Source organism: Hippocampus zosterae, chromosome 16 (assembly GCF_025434085.1).
Source record: "Hippocampus zosterae strain Florida chromosome 16, ASM2543408v3, whole genome shotgun sequence".
Classification (NCBI taxonomy): domain Eukaryota; kingdom Metazoa; phylum Chordata; class Actinopteri; order Syngnathiformes; family Syngnathidae; genus Hippocampus; species Hippocampus zosterae.
In genome coordinates, this window is record NC_067466.1 from 13,941,570 (window position 1) to 13,958,690 (window position 17,121).

The window sequence follows — 17,121 nt, forward strand, 5'->3', positions numbered from 1 at the left end:
ACAGGAACAACTTTTGAAATGCTGCCTTGTCCAGTTGCTCCTCCTCTCCATGATGCAGCAATGAATGAGCAGTCAGTCCCCTGTCATATAACAGTCCCAAGCAGAGGGGGGCCGGCACCCCCATCGCCTTTCGCTAACCCTTCAGCTACATTTCCCTAGGAAGTCACCAGGAGAACCGAGAAGCCCCATTCTCTGCCAGGTTGGTGCGTTTCATGCCTCAGCAGTATGGCAGAAGGTGCCGATGGAGAGGAAGAGATTCAGTTCTTACGCACTGTAAGTGATGCTGTCTCCTTCTTCATGGATAATAAGTTTTTTTCAAAAGTTAGGCTCTCTTCAATAGCCATGTATCGATTAAAATCCTGACCACCTTGGCTTTCGTGGCTGGATTTGTACTATACATGACACTCAGATTGACAAGAACATTTGGCTTTGTTTATAGGCATTGTTATCTATTTATAGACCCATGGATACTTGATATTGTACCCGTTTATCACACAAACAGACTGTGGAAAGTAAAAAGGACGGTTTAAGAGGCCAACAATTCAACACTGCACAGTACTTGGTCCTTTTATTTTATTTGCTTTCAGGGCTATTTTTGTTAGTCTAAAGCCTCCCGTTTATTCATTTGTTAAATTTCTTTTTTTTTTTTTGTGAAACAGTTCATCTGAGCTTTTATATATGTGGCCCTTGCATGGCCCACGGGCCTTAGAATTACCATCTTTGGTTCATAGGAACACAATGTTTTGGATCATAGCTATGATTTACTGAGCAGTTTATTATGTCAAAAAGTGTCACTTATCATGCTTAACATTACCGACTTAAAATAAGAAATTAGATGTTGTTCCAGTTGCTATTGTTATGCAGTACTAAGGTCAGGTATGCTCATAATGCTTCGTAAAGTGTATGTCAGTTGCTACCCCGGGGTCTATATATACAGTGTGAGGATCAGCAGCTTCAAAGTCAGGCCCGTTTCAGCACCTGCTTACTTCAGTCCCTTGTGGGAATTGGGCTGCGTTCAATATTACACTCTGGTGACAAAACCTTTCATAGAAACATGCTGATCTTTGGCTGATTATCTGTCCTGAAATGTTGCAAAAATGTGTAAATAGCCATCCTTCTGTCTGCAGGTCAGTCTATCTGGCAGCGGCATAATTTTACACACGTTAATTTAGAGATACAACGTCATTGAAACCTGACACGTACATCTGTCATTTGCTATGTCAGCACCACGGTGCTGTTTGTGGATTGGTGCGCCAGCACTGTAGACTTCGCTGATAACAGCTTTTATTCATACGCATTGTACTTAAAGTACTTCACTGAGTAAATTTGTGCATTTGTTTCACCAGCATGTCAATTCAGGATGATGAAACCTTTCCATGCTTACTTTTTCGACACCATTCAAATGGTGTCGAAAAAATCCTGTGATGAGCACCACAGGTAAACACCTTCAGAAGTCCTCCATAGCAACCTCAGATCTTGTCCCTGGCGGTCGATTCAGAATCTATACAACAACAGCCTCAGATTCGATCATTGCCACCTAGCCCATCTCCAATCAGGGGAGGAAGGGAAGCGGCAATAAAACAGTCCAACAACCAAATGAGAGAGTGTAAAAAGTCTTGAAAGTCGCCATTTAAACATTTGCACTCAGGCAACTGCTCCATTTGTAGCGCATCTGAACCCAAAACGAGAATGCCCAAGAACCTACAGACTGCTTTTTAGCTCTCAGAGTCACTAAGAGACTAGAATGTTGTCAGCGTACAAAGTACTGTAATGCTAAGTGAGACAAGTACTCAGCTGAGAAGCACTCCTCGATGTCAGTCGGTCGCATTGCCAAACATTGTAAGCGATTAACTAAACTCATTAGGCAAAACGTAAAGAATGAAAACCTATCTTTGCTTTTAGCTTCATGTCATTCATACAAAGCCAAACAAAATATATGACATCATGATGTCACCGAGCAGACGTCGGACTGTATGTCTGTGTGAGTCTTGTTACCAAAATGATATTTAGAGCATTTCACCCTGGCCTGCGTCCTAGCTCCAAGAATTCAGGGTGGGAATTCCACCATGCAAACAAGCCAAACTAATTGGATTATTCGGTGCAGGGTGATGCAGGAAACTTTTTCCAGTGATATGTGAAATATCTGATACTTTCCAAAAGAGGACGTGTGAACAGCAGGTGCAGTGGCTAGAAATAGAGGGCTTCTGTGAGTGGGGGTGTGTGTGTGTGTGGGGGCGGGGGGGGATCACGGAGCCAAGATCTCAATAACAGCATTGAAGATATGCTGTCACAATAAAGGCTACGAACCACAGCCACAGCTCAAATGTTTGAACGGCTGCGTTCAAACCTGCCACAAATGTCGTGACATGATTGGACCCGTCGTAAATAATCTCTTAAAAACACCGAACACGAAGGGTTCATCATGCTATTATGTTAGGACATTTCCGAACCCCCACCCCGAATGCATTTTATTCATTTGACACTCACGTCGCCGTTTGTAGGACGATCATGTGGTTCTGCAGAGCACGGCCTCCATTCTGAAAGAGCAGATCAAACTCTGCCTTTCATGCGAAGGATTTGGGAATCGTCTGTGTTTCCTGGAGACGACATCCAACGCTCAGGTGGTGTGCAGCTGGAATTTTATTTTTTTTTATCGCGCAGTGTTTCTTTGTTGTGAAAGGAATGGCTTGTTGCCTTTCAGAATGTCCCACCCGACCTGGCCATCTGCTGCTTCATACTGGAGCAGTCCTTATCCGTGCGAGCGCTACAGGAGATGCTGTCCAACACTTCTGTGGATGAGGTCCGCCTTCGTTTCCAAATCATCTTCATAAATAATTGCCGCTTTTGCGGGTTCTCGCTTTTGATATTCCTTCTTGCATTTCCCACCCATAGGCTGTTGATTTGGATAAATGGGTAAGAAAAGTTCCATTTTTGTCTCTCGTGCTGTCTGCTTGGGTTCCGAGAGGTCATTGTTTCACCATCTTTCTACCTGCGCACACGCGCTAGTCGTCACAAGGTGGGGGCCATCGAACTCTGCTCTACGGACATGCCATCCTCTTGAAACACACACATTCGAGCATGGTGAGCACAAATAAACACGTGGCTTCAAAGGGTTTGTCGCTCTCCAATTTTGAATTGTCCTCTCCTTCTTCCTTCCGCCAAGTACTTGAGCTGTTTGACAACGTCGCGCTCGCTGACAGACAAGCTGGCGTTTGATGTGGGCTTGCAGGAAGACTCCACGGGTGGGTGTCATCTGCATTTGAAATGTGATCACGTTAAATCAATACACGATACCTTGAACTGGTGTGTGTGTGTGTGTGTGTGTGTGTGTCACAGGAGAGGCCTGCTGGTGGACCATTCACCCGGCCTCCAAGCAAAGATCTGAAGGCGAGAAAGTCCGAGTGGGAGATGACCTCATTCTCGTCAGTGTTTCTTCCGAGCGATATCTGGTAAATAGGAATTGTGTCCACCTGCACCGTTTGTCTGTCGACGGTTGTTCATTCCTGTCGCCGCTTCTCAGCATCTGTCATACGCCAGCGGTGACTTGATGGTCGACGCTTCCTTCATGCAAACCTTGTGGACCATGACCCCTGTGATGTCGGGTTGTGAACTAGCTGAAGGTCCCCTTAAGTCTTTGTATTTTTTTTTTTAATCTGAAAACCTACTTGCTCTCCTTCAGCAGTGTGGCTCTTCCTCTGCAGGCTTTCTGACCGGAGGGTATGTGATCAGGCTTTTCCACGGTCACATGGATGAGTGTTTGGCCATCCCGGCGGCCGACCAAGGGGATGACCAGCGCAGGTGAGCAAGATCGCTCAAATCTCAATTTCCACGTGGACATAAAATGCCGGACGTGGTTTTGTTTCTGTCGTTTAAGAGTCGCTCACTATGAAGGAGGGGCGATATGCAGCCACGCTCGGTCCTTGTGGCGACTTGAGCCACTTCGTATCGCGTGAGTCTCCTTGAAAAGCTCCATTCCAAATTATGCTTTTTGAGCCACGTTACAATTTTTTGACGTGCTTTTTGGAATTTTAGGTGGAGTGGGGGTCACATTAAATGGGGCCAATCATTCAGAATACGTCACATAACAACAGGACGGTACCTTCTTCTGGATGAGGAAAAGGGCCTTCTATTGGTTGACCCCGAGAAGGCCAATTCAAAAATGGCGGCCTTCTGCTTCAGAATTTCCAAGGTACATGAAAAGTTGTCGTGTGAATTCCTTGCAGCTTTCATGAAGAAATCCCTCGATATGTGACCCGCAGGAAAAAATCGAAGTCGCCCAGAAGCGCGATGTGGAAGGCATGGGCATTCCGGAAATCAAGTACGGAGAGTCAATGTGCTTTGTACAACATGCCTCATCCGGTCTCTGGCTCACATATGCAGCTGTTGATGCGAAGTCCGCCCGTTTGGGTCCCCTAAAGAGAAAGGTATTCCAGATGAAAGAACTGCAGAGGGGAATGTTTTGGTGTAATACAGGGGTGTCCAAACTTTTTGCCAAGGGGGCCAGATTTTATGTGGTAAAATGTCGGGGGCCGACCTTGGCTGACATTCTTTACATTGAACAACAATATTGTTCAACAAATTTTAGTAAGCCAGTCTGTTTCACATTTCCATTTTTATTTTAATTTCAACAATCATATGACATCAGTCAATATAAACACGGAGCGATGTCTTGTTAACTCGTGAGTGATGCCCTCTAGTGTCTAAATGCTATTACTCATTTAGTGAATGCTATTACTCATTTAGCCACTAGAGGGAAGCAGTACTCTATGAAACATCACTCACCAGTCTACGAGACCTCAGTCAATGCAACACGTGTTCCATTGCGCCCAACCTGCGGGCCAGACGGCACTGATTTTATGACAGGGGCTGAGGGCCGGATGAAATTCGACTGTGGGCCGGATTTGGCCCGCGGGCCGGACTTTGGACATGCCTGGTGTAATATGTCCGTATGTATTTTTTTAGGCCATTCTCCATAAAGAAGGTCACATGGATGATGCACTGACAGTCGCGCGCTCTCAGACTGAAGAGTCTCAAGCCGCTAGAATGATTTACAGCACCACGGGCCTCTTCAACCAATTCATCAAGTAGCATTTCACACAGAGTCCGCTAAGATTTCCACCTTTTGATTGTGTGTAATCACCGCATGTTCCACCGTATGTCCCCAGAGGTCTCGACGCCTTGAATGGGAAAAGCAAATCGGCAAACCCGCATAATCTGCCAATGGACACGGTGGTGCTGTCGCTTCAGGACTTGATTTTTTACTTCCGCCCGCCGGAGGAAGAGCTGGAGCATGAGGATAAACAGTTCAAACTTCGTTCCCTCAAGAACAGACAAAACCTTTTTCAAGAGGAGGTTTGTCTTCCTTCCCGTGTGACTGACCGCTTGTTAATTCAGGAGCTCCTCTCCACCTTAGTCCTCGTTGTTCTTGACAGGGGATGATCACTCTCGTTCTGGACTGTGTCGATCGGTTGAATGTCTACAACACGGCCGCACACTTCTCCGAATACGCTGGGGAAGAAGCTGCCGAGTCGTGGAAGGAGATAGTAAATTTACTGTACGAGTTGCTAGGTACGACCTTGCGGAGGATTCGCCCTTTTACTTTACATGTCCTTTATGATACGTTACCGTCATCTCCGCTGATTTTTCTTCCCAAAGCGTCGCTCATCCGAGGTAATCGTTCAAACTGCGCGCTGTTCTGCGATAACCTCGACTGGCTGGTCAGTAAATTGGATCGTTTGGAGGCCTCTTCAGGTACTGGAGAAACTCGTTCATCCGGAAAGACACTAAAATAAATCACTCGGCAGTGAGTCCGTTGCTTTTATTATTTGGACACTAAACTTTCCCCATTCTGTGGTGTGTGTTCTTTTCATAGGAATCCTGGAGGTGTTGTATTGCGTTCTGATTGAGAGCCCAGAGGTGTTGAACATCATCCAAGAAAATCACATCAAATCCATCATTTCTTTGCTGGATAAACACGGACGCAATCACAAAGTCCGTAAGACGTCGTTGGAAAAGACGTATTTTGTTTCGCCTCGTGGTATCAAGGTGCAAGGCAGCACCAGATCATTCCTCTGTGCATTCCGTTGTCCAGGTCTTGGATGTGCTCTGCTCTCTATGCGTGTGCAACGGTGTGGCCGTAAGGTCAAACCAGAACCTGATTACGGAGAATCTGCTCCCGGGTCGTGACCTTTTACTTCAAACCAACATTATTAATTATGTCACCAGGTGGGATTTATTTTCTATGGCCAGACGTCAGTGGAATTTGCGTGAAGACGAACTATTGTCTAAAAGTAGCTTGTTTTGTGACCTTCCCTCCAGCATGAGGCCCAATATCTTCCTCGGGACATGTGAGGGGTCCACGCAGTATAAAAAGTGGTATTTTGAAGTGATGGTGGACCACGTGGAGCCGTTCCTCACTGCCCAGCCGTATCACCTGCGTGTGGGCTGGGCTCTGACCGAGGGATTTAGTCCGTACCCCGGTGGAGGCGAGGGCTGGGGGGGCAACGGGGTTGGGGATGATCTCTACTCGTATGGTTTTGATGGACTTCACCTCTGGTCAGGTAGACAAAATATCGCATTGACACGTCGGCAAGGTTACCGTTTTCTTAAACGATACGCATGGACAATTGAATATGTCGCTTTCTGTTGTCAGGACGTGTCCCGCGTCATGTCGCCACGCCCAATCAGCACATTCTGGCAGCAGAGGATGTCATCAGCTGCTGTTTGGACCTCAACGTGCCCAGTATTTCCTTCCGCATCAATGGTCATCCTGTCCAGGGCATGTTTGAGAATTTCAATCTGGATGGCCTCTTCTTTCCTGTTGTCAGCTTCTCCGCGGGCGTAAAGTATTGCACGCTATTGATTCCGATTCTGATTAGTCAACTGTTGATCGTATGAGTCCGAATAAGCAATTTTCCTCCAAGGTTACGATTTCTTCTCGGAGGTCGTCATGGCGATTTCAAGTTCCTTCCGCCACCGGGCTACGCTCCGTGTTACGAGGCCGTGCTGCCCAGGGATCGTTTGCGCATTGAGCCCATTAAGGAGTACAAGCATGACTTTGATGGTATCCGTAACCTGCTGGGTCCAACTCAGTCCCTGTCGCACACAGCTTTCACTCCTTGCCCTGTGGACACTATACAGGTAAAGTCTTTCAAAAGCATCGGCATTCTTCATCCTCTTCTAGCTCGGGCTGCCACGCTCCTGAATTGAACAAACGGGCCATGAAAACTTTCAAACTCACAATGAAGCACCCAAAACTGACGTCAAATCACACTTTCACTTATATATGTCTTGCAAATGGCGGCCCGGTAGCCCAATGGTTAGCACGTCGGCTTCACAGTGCAGAGGTACCGGGTTCGATTCCAGCTCCGGCCTCCCTGTGTGGAGTTTGCATGTTCTCCCCGGGCCTGCGTGGGTTTTCTCCGGGTGCTCCGGTTTCCTCCCACATTCCAAAAACATGTGTGGCAGGCTGATTGAACACTCTAAATTGTCCCTAGGTGTGAGTGTGAGCGTGCATGGTTGTTCGTCTCTGTGTGCCCTGTGATTGGCTGGCAACCGATTCAGGGTGTCCCCTGCCTACTGCCCGGAGACAGCTGGGATAGGCTCCAGCACCCCCCGCGACCCTAGTGAGGATCAAGCGGTACGGAAGATGAATGAATGAATGAATGAATGAATGAATGAATGAATGTCTTGCAAATGTTGGACTTGTCATCTGGAGCTTCATTGTTATTGTTTGTAATCTTTCCAGATTGTGCTTCCTCCCCATTTGGAACGTATTCGTGAGAAGCTAGCAGAGAATAGTCACGAGTTATGGGCTGTGACTCGCATTGAGCAAGGGTGGACCTATGGAGCAGTGAGTTCCTGTACTTTAACTTATCTGGAAATGTTTATTTCTATTTATATAATGTGAACGCTTGCTAAGATACCCCCTTCCGCTACCAATCCAATCGATCAATCAAGTTTCGCGATGACAACAAGAAGCTCCACCCTTGCCTGGTTGATTTCCAAAGTCTGCCGGAACCTGAGAAAAACTACAACTTAGCAATGTCAGGCGAGACTCTCAAGTAAGTCTGTGCCTTATTTTAGTGATAATATAAAAAAAAATTCCATTCTTTAACTCCATGTACAAATATTTTGAAAGGACTTTGCTGGCACTGGGGTGTCACGTAGGAATGGGAGATGAGAAAGCAGAGGAGAATCTGAAAAGAACCAAGCTTCCCAAAACGTGAGTCACTTTTGGTTTTGAAATGATTTTTGTAGTTCTCCCAGATATCGTTCACACGCGACTCTTGTCTTCAGTTACATGCAGAGCAGTGGATATAAACCCGCTCCTCTGGACCTCAATCATGTCAAGCTGACTCCGAATCAGAACACTCTCGTGGAGAGACTGGCGGAAAATGGACACAATGTTTGGGCCAGAGACCGAGTTCGCCAAGGCTGGACATATAGTATTGTGCAGGTACCTTTCTGCAAGCCAGGACATCGTTTTCACACTGCATATAATGTTAGCATGTCAACATCAAAACGATTGGTGTGAATCTTCAATTTGTGTTCTTGTTTTCCGACAATGACAGGATATCATGAACAAGCGCAATCCTCGTCTTGTCCCTTACAACCTACTGGATGAAAAGACCAAAAAGACCAACCGAGATACAGTTTGCGCAGCAGTTCGTACCCTGATCGGATATGGTTACAACATTGAACCCCCTGACCAGGAGAGCAGTATGTTTTGTATAATACGTCGAAAAGTTAATGTGGGGGTTGGGGCGAGCATGATTTCCTGTCTAACAATTTCAGTTCTATACGCTAGACAGATTTTGTCGAAGATCTCTTTTTCCACCATTTGCGTCCATGCAGGTGGGCCCGGAGCAGGCAGCACCCGTGGAGATAAGATCCGAGTGTTTAGAGCGGAGAAGTCGTATGGCGTCACACAGGGCAAGTGGTACTTTGAATTTGAGGCCGTGACAGTCGGAGAGATGAGGGTCGGCTGGGCCCGCCCCAGCGTTCGAGCCGACACCGAACTCGGCGCAGATGAGTTGGCGTACGTCTTCAATGGCTTCAAGGTGAGCGTCAGGAATTCTTGTGAAGCAGTCGGGAGTGAAAAGCCACATATAACCCCGCTGTCATTTTCAGGCGCAACGATGGCACGTGGGAAACGAGTCATTCGGTCGGCAGTGGCAATCGGGCGACGTGGTGGGTTGCATGATTGATCTCACAGAGATGAACATCATGTTCACACTTAATGGAGAGATGTTGATCAGTGACTCGGGCTCTGAGATGGCGTTTAAGGACATTGACATTGGAGAAGGTAAGCAGAATAACAAGCGAGGATATCAGTATTGGATGCAGTGTATGGACAGAATTATTTTGACACATCGTCATTCAACATATGGGAAGTAAATATTAAATGGCGTTGATGGGGTTCAGGAAGGCCTCTGTTCGGTTCGATGCTTTTTCTACATTGAAATTGTCAACATAGTCTAAAATTGTCCAAAATGTCTTGGAATGCTGAAGAATGGAAATTTGGGTAACACTAAGCGACAGCTCTTGATTTAATTCATTACAAGATGTGCCTTAAGGCTTTTATCTCCATTAGTGATTCTCAATCTTGGGGTCCCGAGTCTTATTTTACATTGAAAAATTTAATAATTTGCGAGTTATGTTTAATTGCTGTTTTGACTGCAAGGGGACCATTGGAAAAGTTTATCGCTTCTAAGGGGTCCGGAGACCAAAGAGTTTGCGAACCATGCGCCTGGTCCATGTAGTATATGAGCATGTTTTTGTAACACTCTCGGACGCTAATTGCAATAACTTTATGTGGAACGTCTGTAGGCTTCATACCTGTTTGCAGTCTTGGCCTGTCCCAGGTGGGCCGGATCAACTTGGGTCAGAACGTCAGCAGCCTCCGCTACTTTACGATATGTGGACTGCAGGAGGGTTTCGAACCTTTTGCCATCAACATGAAAAGAGACATCACAATGTGGTTCAGCAAGAGCCTTCCTCAATATATTCCCGTACCAGCTGATCATCCTCACATTGAGGTGTTGCACATTCTAGTACATTGTTTCGTCTTAGTTTGATTATATGATTTGATTCGTCTTATTGATCATTTTTAGCAAGGTTATTTACGATCAACTGCGCCGTATACATTCTAGGTGTCTCGCGTTGATGGGACGGTGGAAACTGCTCCTTGTCTCAAGGTAACCCACAAGACATTTGGATCCCAAAACGCCAACACGGATTTGCTGTTCTTAAGGCTCAGCCTGCCGGTCGAATTCCACGAGACTTTCAAAGTCCCCGCAGGGACCACGCTCCTCACTCGCACCCTCACCATCCCTGAAGATGAGGTGGTGGAGGTGGACCCCGACTCTGACTTTGAAATACTCAAGAAGTCGGCCAGTCGAAAAGAGCAGGAAGAGGAGAAGAAAGAACCCTCGGTGCCGAAGGAGATACCCGCCCTGAAAAACGGAGAGAACGAGAAGGACGCCTCAACTGAGAAGAGCAAGAAAAGGGGGTTGGTGTTGGTTCAAGCCCGTTTATTTGAGGGAAGTTCCCACTTGTCACAAACAGTCATCGCACTTGTTATTTATTGCAGATTCCTTTTCAAGGCCAAGAAGGCTGCATTAATAACCCCTGCACCTGTCGTTCCCACCGTGCCGCGCTTAGTGGAAGACGTGGTGCCAGATGACAGGGATGACATGGACATAATCCTCAACACCACCACAGTATGAAATCATTTTTGCAACACATGGCCAATTCTCAAGAGATCGTGCCAATAATTCGTGTGAAACTTTCCTTTACCAGTACTACTATTCTGTGCGAGTGTTTGCGGGCCAGGAACCAAGCTGCGTGTGGGTGGGTTGGATCACCCCCGACTATCACCAGTACGATCCGCATTTTGATCTCGGCAAAGTCAGGAACGTAACGGTTACTGTAGGTGACGATAAAGGCAACATCCACGATAGGTAAAATATCATTTTCACTCATGAATGCCAACTTTTACCTGTCGCTCAACATCTCTTTCGTTGTTGTCGCCGCAGTATAAAACGCAGCAACTGCTACATGGTATGGGGAGGGGAGTTCAGCAGCTCCCAGCAGACCCGTGTGAGCCAGGAAGACTTTGTGATTGGCTGCCTTATAGATTTGGACACAGGACTCATGACCTTTACTGCTAACGGGAAAGAAATCAACACCTTCTACCAGGTTCGGGAACACGCCGTCCATTGCCCGTGCATTTCCGCGGACAGACGTGTTGGTCTAACACCGCCGTGCGTTTCAGGTGGAGCCCAATACTAAACTATTCCCAGCAGTCTTTGTCCTGCCTTCTAGCCAGAATATGATTCAAATTGAGCTTGGCAAACTCAAGGTCAGCTCCAAAGTCCGAACGTTATCCTTTCATTCTGAAACTTTCCATCTCTAGTGCATCATTCTTATTTTCTTGGCAGAACATTATGCCCATCTCGGCCGCCATGTTCCGGAGCGAACGCAAGAACCCGGTGCCCCAGTGCCCTCCCAGACTGGATGTCCAAATGTTAACCCCCGTCATCTGGAGCCGGATGCCCAACCACTTTCTCGCTCCGGAGACGGGACGCATTAGCGAGAGACTGGGCTGGCTTGTTCAGTGTCAGGAGCCACTCACCATGATGGCCCTCCATATTCCGGAAGAGAACAGGTCTGTGAACATTATGCTCCACGTAAAAAGGAAGCCTTACACCCACTCCAAGCCAAGAATCTCATATCCCTCGATTAAGACTCTTTTTGTCGCCACTCCTCCAGGTGCATCGACATCCTTGAGCTATCGGAACGAATGGACCTGCTGAAGTTCCACTACCACACTCTGAAGTTGTACGGCTCAGTGTGTGCCCTAGGGAACAACCGTGTGGCTCACGCTCTGTGCAGCCATGTGGATGAATCCCAGCTCTTCTACGCCATAGAGAACACCTACCTCCCTGGACCCATGAGGAGCGGCTTCTACGACCTTCTTATTAGCATGCACCTCGAGTCTGCAAAGAGGAACCGGCTCGGAACCAACAAGGAATTCATAGTTCCAATGTCCGACGAAACACGCAGTATCACCTTGTACTCTGTCAGGTCACATGCTCTACCCGGCGTTGGACTCACCACATGTCTGCGCCCCAAGCTCCATTTTTCCTCCACTGGATTTGTCGGAACAGATCCAGACATCTACACGTTGAGTCCGGTAGTTCCCTTGCAGGTGAGGTGAAACACGGGGACAACAGACTGTGATTTGAGCTACGACCGCATTCGTGTTTTTCTTCATTTCCAGGTGCTTAAGACCAAAGCGCTAACCATGCTCATTGAGGCTGTGCAAGACGGAGGTCAAGCCATGAGAGATCCCGTCGGGGGTAGTGTTGAGTTCCACTTTGTTCCAATCCTGAAGCTCATCAGCACCCTCCTCATTATGGGCGTGTTTGACGACGAAGACGTCACCCACATCCTGAAGATGATCGAGCCGACGGTCTTCAGCGGCAAGAAGCCGGAGGAGCCCGTCGAGGAGGCCGTTAAAGTGAAGGAAGAGAAGGAACCCAAAGCGCAGAAACTTTCGGTGGAGAAAGATGAGGAGCAGGGAGAGGTGCTGGAAGAAGAGGAGGAGGAGTTTGATGATGACGGTCTCGGAGAAGAAGAGGAGGAGCTGGAGATGGACGAGGAGGAAGAAGAACTGGAGGTGGCAGAATCTATCGTTGAACTTGAAGAAATGGCTGATGTGACTGAGCCAGTAAATGGAGAGAAAGGAGCCCAAGAAACAGAGAAAGAGATCAAATCCTGTGAGGCCAGCGGCGAGGCTAAAGAGGAACACTTGGAGCAAGGAATGTTCCAGATGAAGCTACCAGAGTCTGTCAAACTACAGGTACAGTATGTTTCATTTCCTCCAAAAGAATGCAATGCACCAACTTCATTGACAAAGCACGAAAAACGTTTCTCTTCTTCAGATGTGCACTCTGCTGCAATATTTCTGCGACTGCGAACTTCGACACAGGGTCGAAGCCATCATCGCATTTTCAGACAAGCTGGTCAGCCAGATACAATCCAACCAGAGGCAGCGCTACAACGAACTCATGTTGGCCTTCACCATGAGCGCTGCCGAGACCGCGCGCAAGACCCGTGAATTCCGCTCGCCACCACAAGAGCAGGTAGCCCGTGATAAACGTGCGCTTGAATGTTTTCACCTGTCGGGTCATTCACCAGACAGGAATTAAACGCTCATTGGCCACATAAGAATTGCATGCGCAGTCTGATGGGATCATAAAAAATGTCCCGGCAGTAGCTTCAAGACTCCATTTACATTTTAACACAATCCCACAATCAGATCTTTACCTTTGAAAATGATGTATTGCCATTTTTGCATGTACCATTGCACTGCACCATGTAGGTCAACATGCTCATGAACTTCAAGAACTGTGCAGAAGATGAAGATTGCCCAGTTCCAGATGACGTCCGCGAGGCTCTGCAAGCGTTTCACAATGTTCTGCTGGGCCATTGTGGTCAGTTCTGTTCCAGCCAATGCACCCCACAGACCATTTAACTGTTTCAGTGAGCGCAACAGGCGGACGGGTGTTTATGTGCGGTTTTATGTCAGGCGTTCATATCGAGGAAGAGGAGGAAGAAGAAGTGGTGGATTATTCTGTGCGTGGACGACTGCTCCGTTTAGTGGAAAGGGTAAAGAAGATCCGTCAGAAGAAGGTGGAGGAGGAGCCGGAGCCAGAGGAAGATAAAAAACCAAGTGAGCCTCCAAAGATGTTTCACACGTGATGATGATGATGATGATGATGATGATGATGATAGCAATATATTATTCACTTTGTCGCAGGCACACTGCAAGAACTCATTTCGCATTCCACAATCCACTGGGCCCAAGAGTCTTTTATCCAGAACCCGGAGCTTGTTCGTATGATGTTCAGCCTCCTCCACAGACAGTATGACGGGCTGGGGGAACTCGTACGCGCCCTTCCCAAGGCCTACACCATCAATGCAGTCTCTATTCAGGATACGATGAATCTGCTTGAGTGTTTAGGACAGATACGCTCCCTGCTTATCGTCCAGATGGGTCCGGAAGAAGAGAGGCTAATGATCCAAAGCATTGGGTGGATTTTTAGTCCTTGTATATCTTGACCATATCCGATGCTCAATTATCAATTCACAAATGAACTCTCCTCCGCAGGAATATTATGAGCAACAAAGTTTTCTATCAGCACCCAAACCTAATGAGAGCCCTGGGCATGCACGAAACCGTCATGGAAGTCATGGTGAACGTACTGGGCGGCGGAGATTCCAAGGTACTTTTTAAGATCTATTCAATTCGGTTGCAACCAAGAATATACACGCGTCTTGTTTTTCATGTCCACAGGAGATCAGATTCCCCCGGGTGGTGACAAACTGTTGTCGCTTCTTGTGCTATTTCTGTCGCATCAGTCGCCAGAACCAGCGCTCCATGTTTGATCATCTCAGCTATCTGCTGCAGAACAGCGGAATCGGCCTCGGTGATTGTATTCGCTGTGATTCGGCAATGCGTCTTGACAGTTTGCCTTAACACAGGAGCGTGCGTGTGTTTGTCGTTCGGTATGAAGTTGGGTCTCACGTGCTTTTGTGTAGGAATGCGGGGCTCCACCCCCTTGGATGTCGCGGCAGCTTCCTGCATTGACAACAACGAGCTGGCGTTGGCTCTGCAAGAACAAGACCTCGAGATGGTAAAAAGGCAGCCGGTATTCAGAAAAGCAAGAAGCGGTGCTTGAGTTGAGCAATGTCTTTCTAGGTGGTGAAGTATCTGGCTGGATGTGGGCTACAGAGCTGTCCAATGCTCCTCTCCAAGGGCTACCCTGACATCGGCTGGAATCCATGTGGCGGAGAGAAATATCTTGATTTTCTTCGCTTTGCTGTTTTTGTCAATGGTCTCTTGTGTATTTTTGCCCTTAGTTCATTTATAATATGTATCTATTTTCAATAAACCTCGAATGATTTTGTTTCCCCAGGAGAGAGCGTGGAGGAGAATGCCAACGTAGTGGTGCGCCTCCTCATCCGTAGGCCCGAATGCTTTGGTCCGGCCCTCAGAGGGGAAGGTGGGAATGGTCTCCTGGCTGCCATTGAAGAGGCCATCAAAATATCCGAGGATCCTGCCCGGGATGGGCCGAGTGTCAAGAAAGACAGACGTTTTCCCATGTAAGCTCCACCGGTGATGCTGAATGAAGAAAATACGATATGTACATGACACCCGGTGTAAAAAAAACAAACATTGTAGGTTTGGTGGAGAGGAACAGCATGAAGAGAACAGGGTGCACCTGGGAAACGCCGTGATGTCATTCTACTCAGCACTTATTGACTTGCTGGGACGTTGTGCCCCAGAAATGCATGTAAGCTGTTTGCTTGACTTCTAAACAGGTTTAGAAAAACAAAAACAAACAAGGTGTGAGAGAAACTTTACTGAAGAACCAAATGTGTCTCCTGCAGCTGATCCAGGCTGGAAAGGGCGAGGCTCTGAGGATCCGAGCCATCCTTAGGTCTCTGGTCCCGCTTGAGGATTTGGTTGGAGTCATCAGCCTTCCGGTTCAGATTCCCTCTTTTGGAAAAGGTGAACACTCAGGAAGCGATATTCTCAACGACCATCTTAATAGCAGAATTGCAAAAAAAATTGCTATTATTGTATATGCTGTAATGTATTATTCATCGCTCATCGTTTGCAATTTTTGAGCCGTTACAATTTCTTCTTCCTATTTTAGAATTCAAGTATTGAAGTATAACTCACAAGAGCAGTCTGTTGTTGTTATTATTATTTTTATTTTTTTTGTCAATGATGAACTTGTAATGCATCGCCTCTCCCATTTAGACAACAGCATCGTAGAACCAAAGATGTCAGCCAGTTTTGTGCCCGATCACAAAGCTCCGATGGTTCTGTTCCTGGACAGAGTGTACGGTATTGATAATCAGGATTTCCTGCTCCACGTGCTGGAGGTGGGCTTCTTGCCTGACATGAGGGCTGCCGCCTCCCTCGACACGGTGAACTTTAAAGCCACAGTGCTGTTTGGCCTTTGTTGAGCACAGTGCACGTCATTTACCGTTGGATTTTCTGTCTCCTAAGGCTGCCTTCGGTACTACCGAGATGGCGCTAGCGTTAAATCGTTACCTGTGCTCTGCTGTGCTGCCACTCATCACCAAATGTGCCCCGCTCTTCGCTGGCAGCGATCACCGCGCCATAATGATTGATTCCATGTTGCACACAATCTACCGGCTGTCTCGCGGACGAGCCTTCACAAAGGCCCAAAGAGATATCATTGAGGAATGCCTTATGGCTTTGTGCAAGTATGAAGAGTTTCCTAACCAAACATTTGAGATTGTTTTAGTTTGATGGTTTAAGCCTTTCGTTTGGTTGCTCACCGCAGGCATCTTCGCCCATCCATGCTTCAGCATCTGTTACGGCGACTGGTTTTTGACGTTCCCATTCTCAATGAGTTTGCCAAAATGCCACTCAAAGTACGTGCAACTTTTAACAGTTTCAAAAAATAATTCAACACTTAATCTTGACACATGACGCATTTTTTTCAAATGTATTTTATTCATTTACGGCATCACTCAGAATTCATTTGCAATTTGTAAGGGTAATTTGGTGTGTGTGTGCGTGCGTGCGCGCGTTCTGCAGCTGTTGACCAATCACTATGAGCGTTGCTGGAAGTATTACTGCCTCCCTAATGGCTGGGCCAACTTTGGAGTGGCATCAGAGGAAGAGCTCCACCTGACCCGCAAGCTTTTTTGGGGCATATTTGAGTCTCTCGCACACAAGGTACCGCTGTGAAAAATAATGACCAAACGCGGCTCAGAGCACTCACGTCGGCTTCATGGTGCTTCACAGAAATTTGATGCAGAGATTTTCAAAATCTCAATGCCATGCATCTGTGCCATCGCCGGTGCCATTCCCCCGGACTATGTAGACGCTAGCTATTCTTCTAAGACTGAAAAGAAAGCTTCAGTGGACGCGGAGGGAAACTTTGATCCAAAACCAGTGGAGACTACAAAGTGAGCTGATTGTTGTTGTTATTTTTTTTTCTCTGTCATTCCTTTCAATTTAATCTCATTCGAGTTGAAGTAAACCTCAATGTATCCGTTGTCTCACAC

General features: G+C 47.1%; 1 protein-coding gene across 3 annotated transcripts in view; it reads left to right on the top strand.

The window, feature by feature from the left end:
* The first annotated feature begins 8 nt into the window (after positions 1–8).
* LOC127588151 (ryanodine receptor 1-like) overlaps positions 9–17,121 on the top strand; it is a 37,350-nt gene continuing 20,237 nt past the window's right edge. For all 3 annotated transcript variants that reach the window (XM_052046740.1, XM_052046741.1, XM_052046742.1), the window contains exons 1-53: positions 9–273; positions 2,502–2,621; positions 2,702–2,800; positions 2,893–2,913; positions 3,007–3,081; positions 3,164–3,242; positions 3,337–3,449; positions 3,521–3,620; positions 3,702–3,798; positions 3,875–3,949; positions 4,033–4,189; positions 4,260–4,424; positions 4,963–5,084; positions 5,166–5,352; positions 5,433–5,568; positions 5,656–5,751; positions 5,873–5,991; positions 6,092–6,225; positions 6,319–6,560; positions 6,653–6,845; positions 6,924–7,140; positions 7,748–7,852; positions 7,960–8,063; positions 8,141–8,224; positions 8,299–8,458; positions 8,574–8,721; positions 8,857–9,062; positions 9,133–9,307; positions 9,832–10,040; positions 10,155–10,513; positions 10,595–10,724; positions 10,804–10,964; positions 11,040–11,202; positions 11,279–11,365; positions 11,445–11,671; positions 11,776–12,214; positions 12,287–12,868; positions 12,951–13,151; positions 13,391–13,502; positions 13,598–13,741; positions 13,829–14,102; positions 14,180–14,294; positions 14,366–14,498; positions 14,611–14,705; positions 14,771–14,906; positions 14,988–15,174; positions 15,254–15,365; positions 15,463–15,583; positions 15,839–16,008; positions 16,091–16,311; positions 16,392–16,482; positions 16,649–16,789; positions 16,859–17,022. In XM_052046740.1, coding sequence (XP_051902700.1) covers positions 226–273; positions 2,502–2,621; positions 2,702–2,800; positions 2,893–2,913; positions 3,007–3,081; positions 3,164–3,242; positions 3,337–3,449; positions 3,521–3,620; positions 3,702–3,798; positions 3,875–3,949; positions 4,033–4,189; positions 4,260–4,424; positions 4,963–5,084; positions 5,166–5,352; positions 5,433–5,568; positions 5,656–5,751; positions 5,873–5,991; positions 6,092–6,225; positions 6,319–6,560; positions 6,653–6,845; positions 6,924–7,140; positions 7,748–7,852; positions 7,960–8,063; positions 8,141–8,224; positions 8,299–8,458; positions 8,574–8,721; positions 8,857–9,062; positions 9,133–9,307; positions 9,832–10,040; positions 10,155–10,513; positions 10,595–10,724; positions 10,804–10,964; positions 11,040–11,202; positions 11,279–11,365; positions 11,445–11,671; positions 11,776–12,214; positions 12,287–12,868; positions 12,951–13,151; positions 13,391–13,502; positions 13,598–13,741; positions 13,829–14,102; positions 14,180–14,294; positions 14,366–14,498; positions 14,611–14,705; positions 14,771–14,906; positions 14,988–15,174; positions 15,254–15,365; positions 15,463–15,583; positions 15,839–16,008; positions 16,091–16,311; positions 16,392–16,482; positions 16,649–16,789; positions 16,859–17,022 — 8,351 coding nt within the window. In that variant the 5' untranslated portion in view covers positions 9–225. The remainder of the gene's footprint in view (positions 274–2,501; positions 2,622–2,701; positions 2,801–2,892; positions 2,914–3,006; positions 3,082–3,163; positions 3,243–3,336; positions 3,450–3,520; positions 3,621–3,701; positions 3,799–3,874; positions 3,950–4,032; positions 4,190–4,259; positions 4,425–4,962; positions 5,085–5,165; positions 5,353–5,432; positions 5,569–5,655; positions 5,752–5,872; positions 5,992–6,091; positions 6,226–6,318; positions 6,561–6,652; positions 6,846–6,923; positions 7,141–7,747; positions 7,853–7,959; positions 8,064–8,140; positions 8,225–8,298; positions 8,459–8,573; positions 8,722–8,856; positions 9,063–9,132; positions 9,308–9,831; positions 10,041–10,154; positions 10,514–10,594; positions 10,725–10,803; positions 10,965–11,039; positions 11,203–11,278; positions 11,366–11,444; positions 11,672–11,775; positions 12,215–12,286; positions 12,869–12,950; positions 13,152–13,390; positions 13,503–13,597; positions 13,742–13,828; positions 14,103–14,179; positions 14,295–14,365; positions 14,499–14,610; positions 14,706–14,770; positions 14,907–14,987; positions 15,175–15,253; positions 15,366–15,462; positions 15,584–15,838; positions 16,009–16,090; positions 16,312–16,391; positions 16,483–16,648; positions 16,790–16,858; positions 17,023–17,121) is intronic.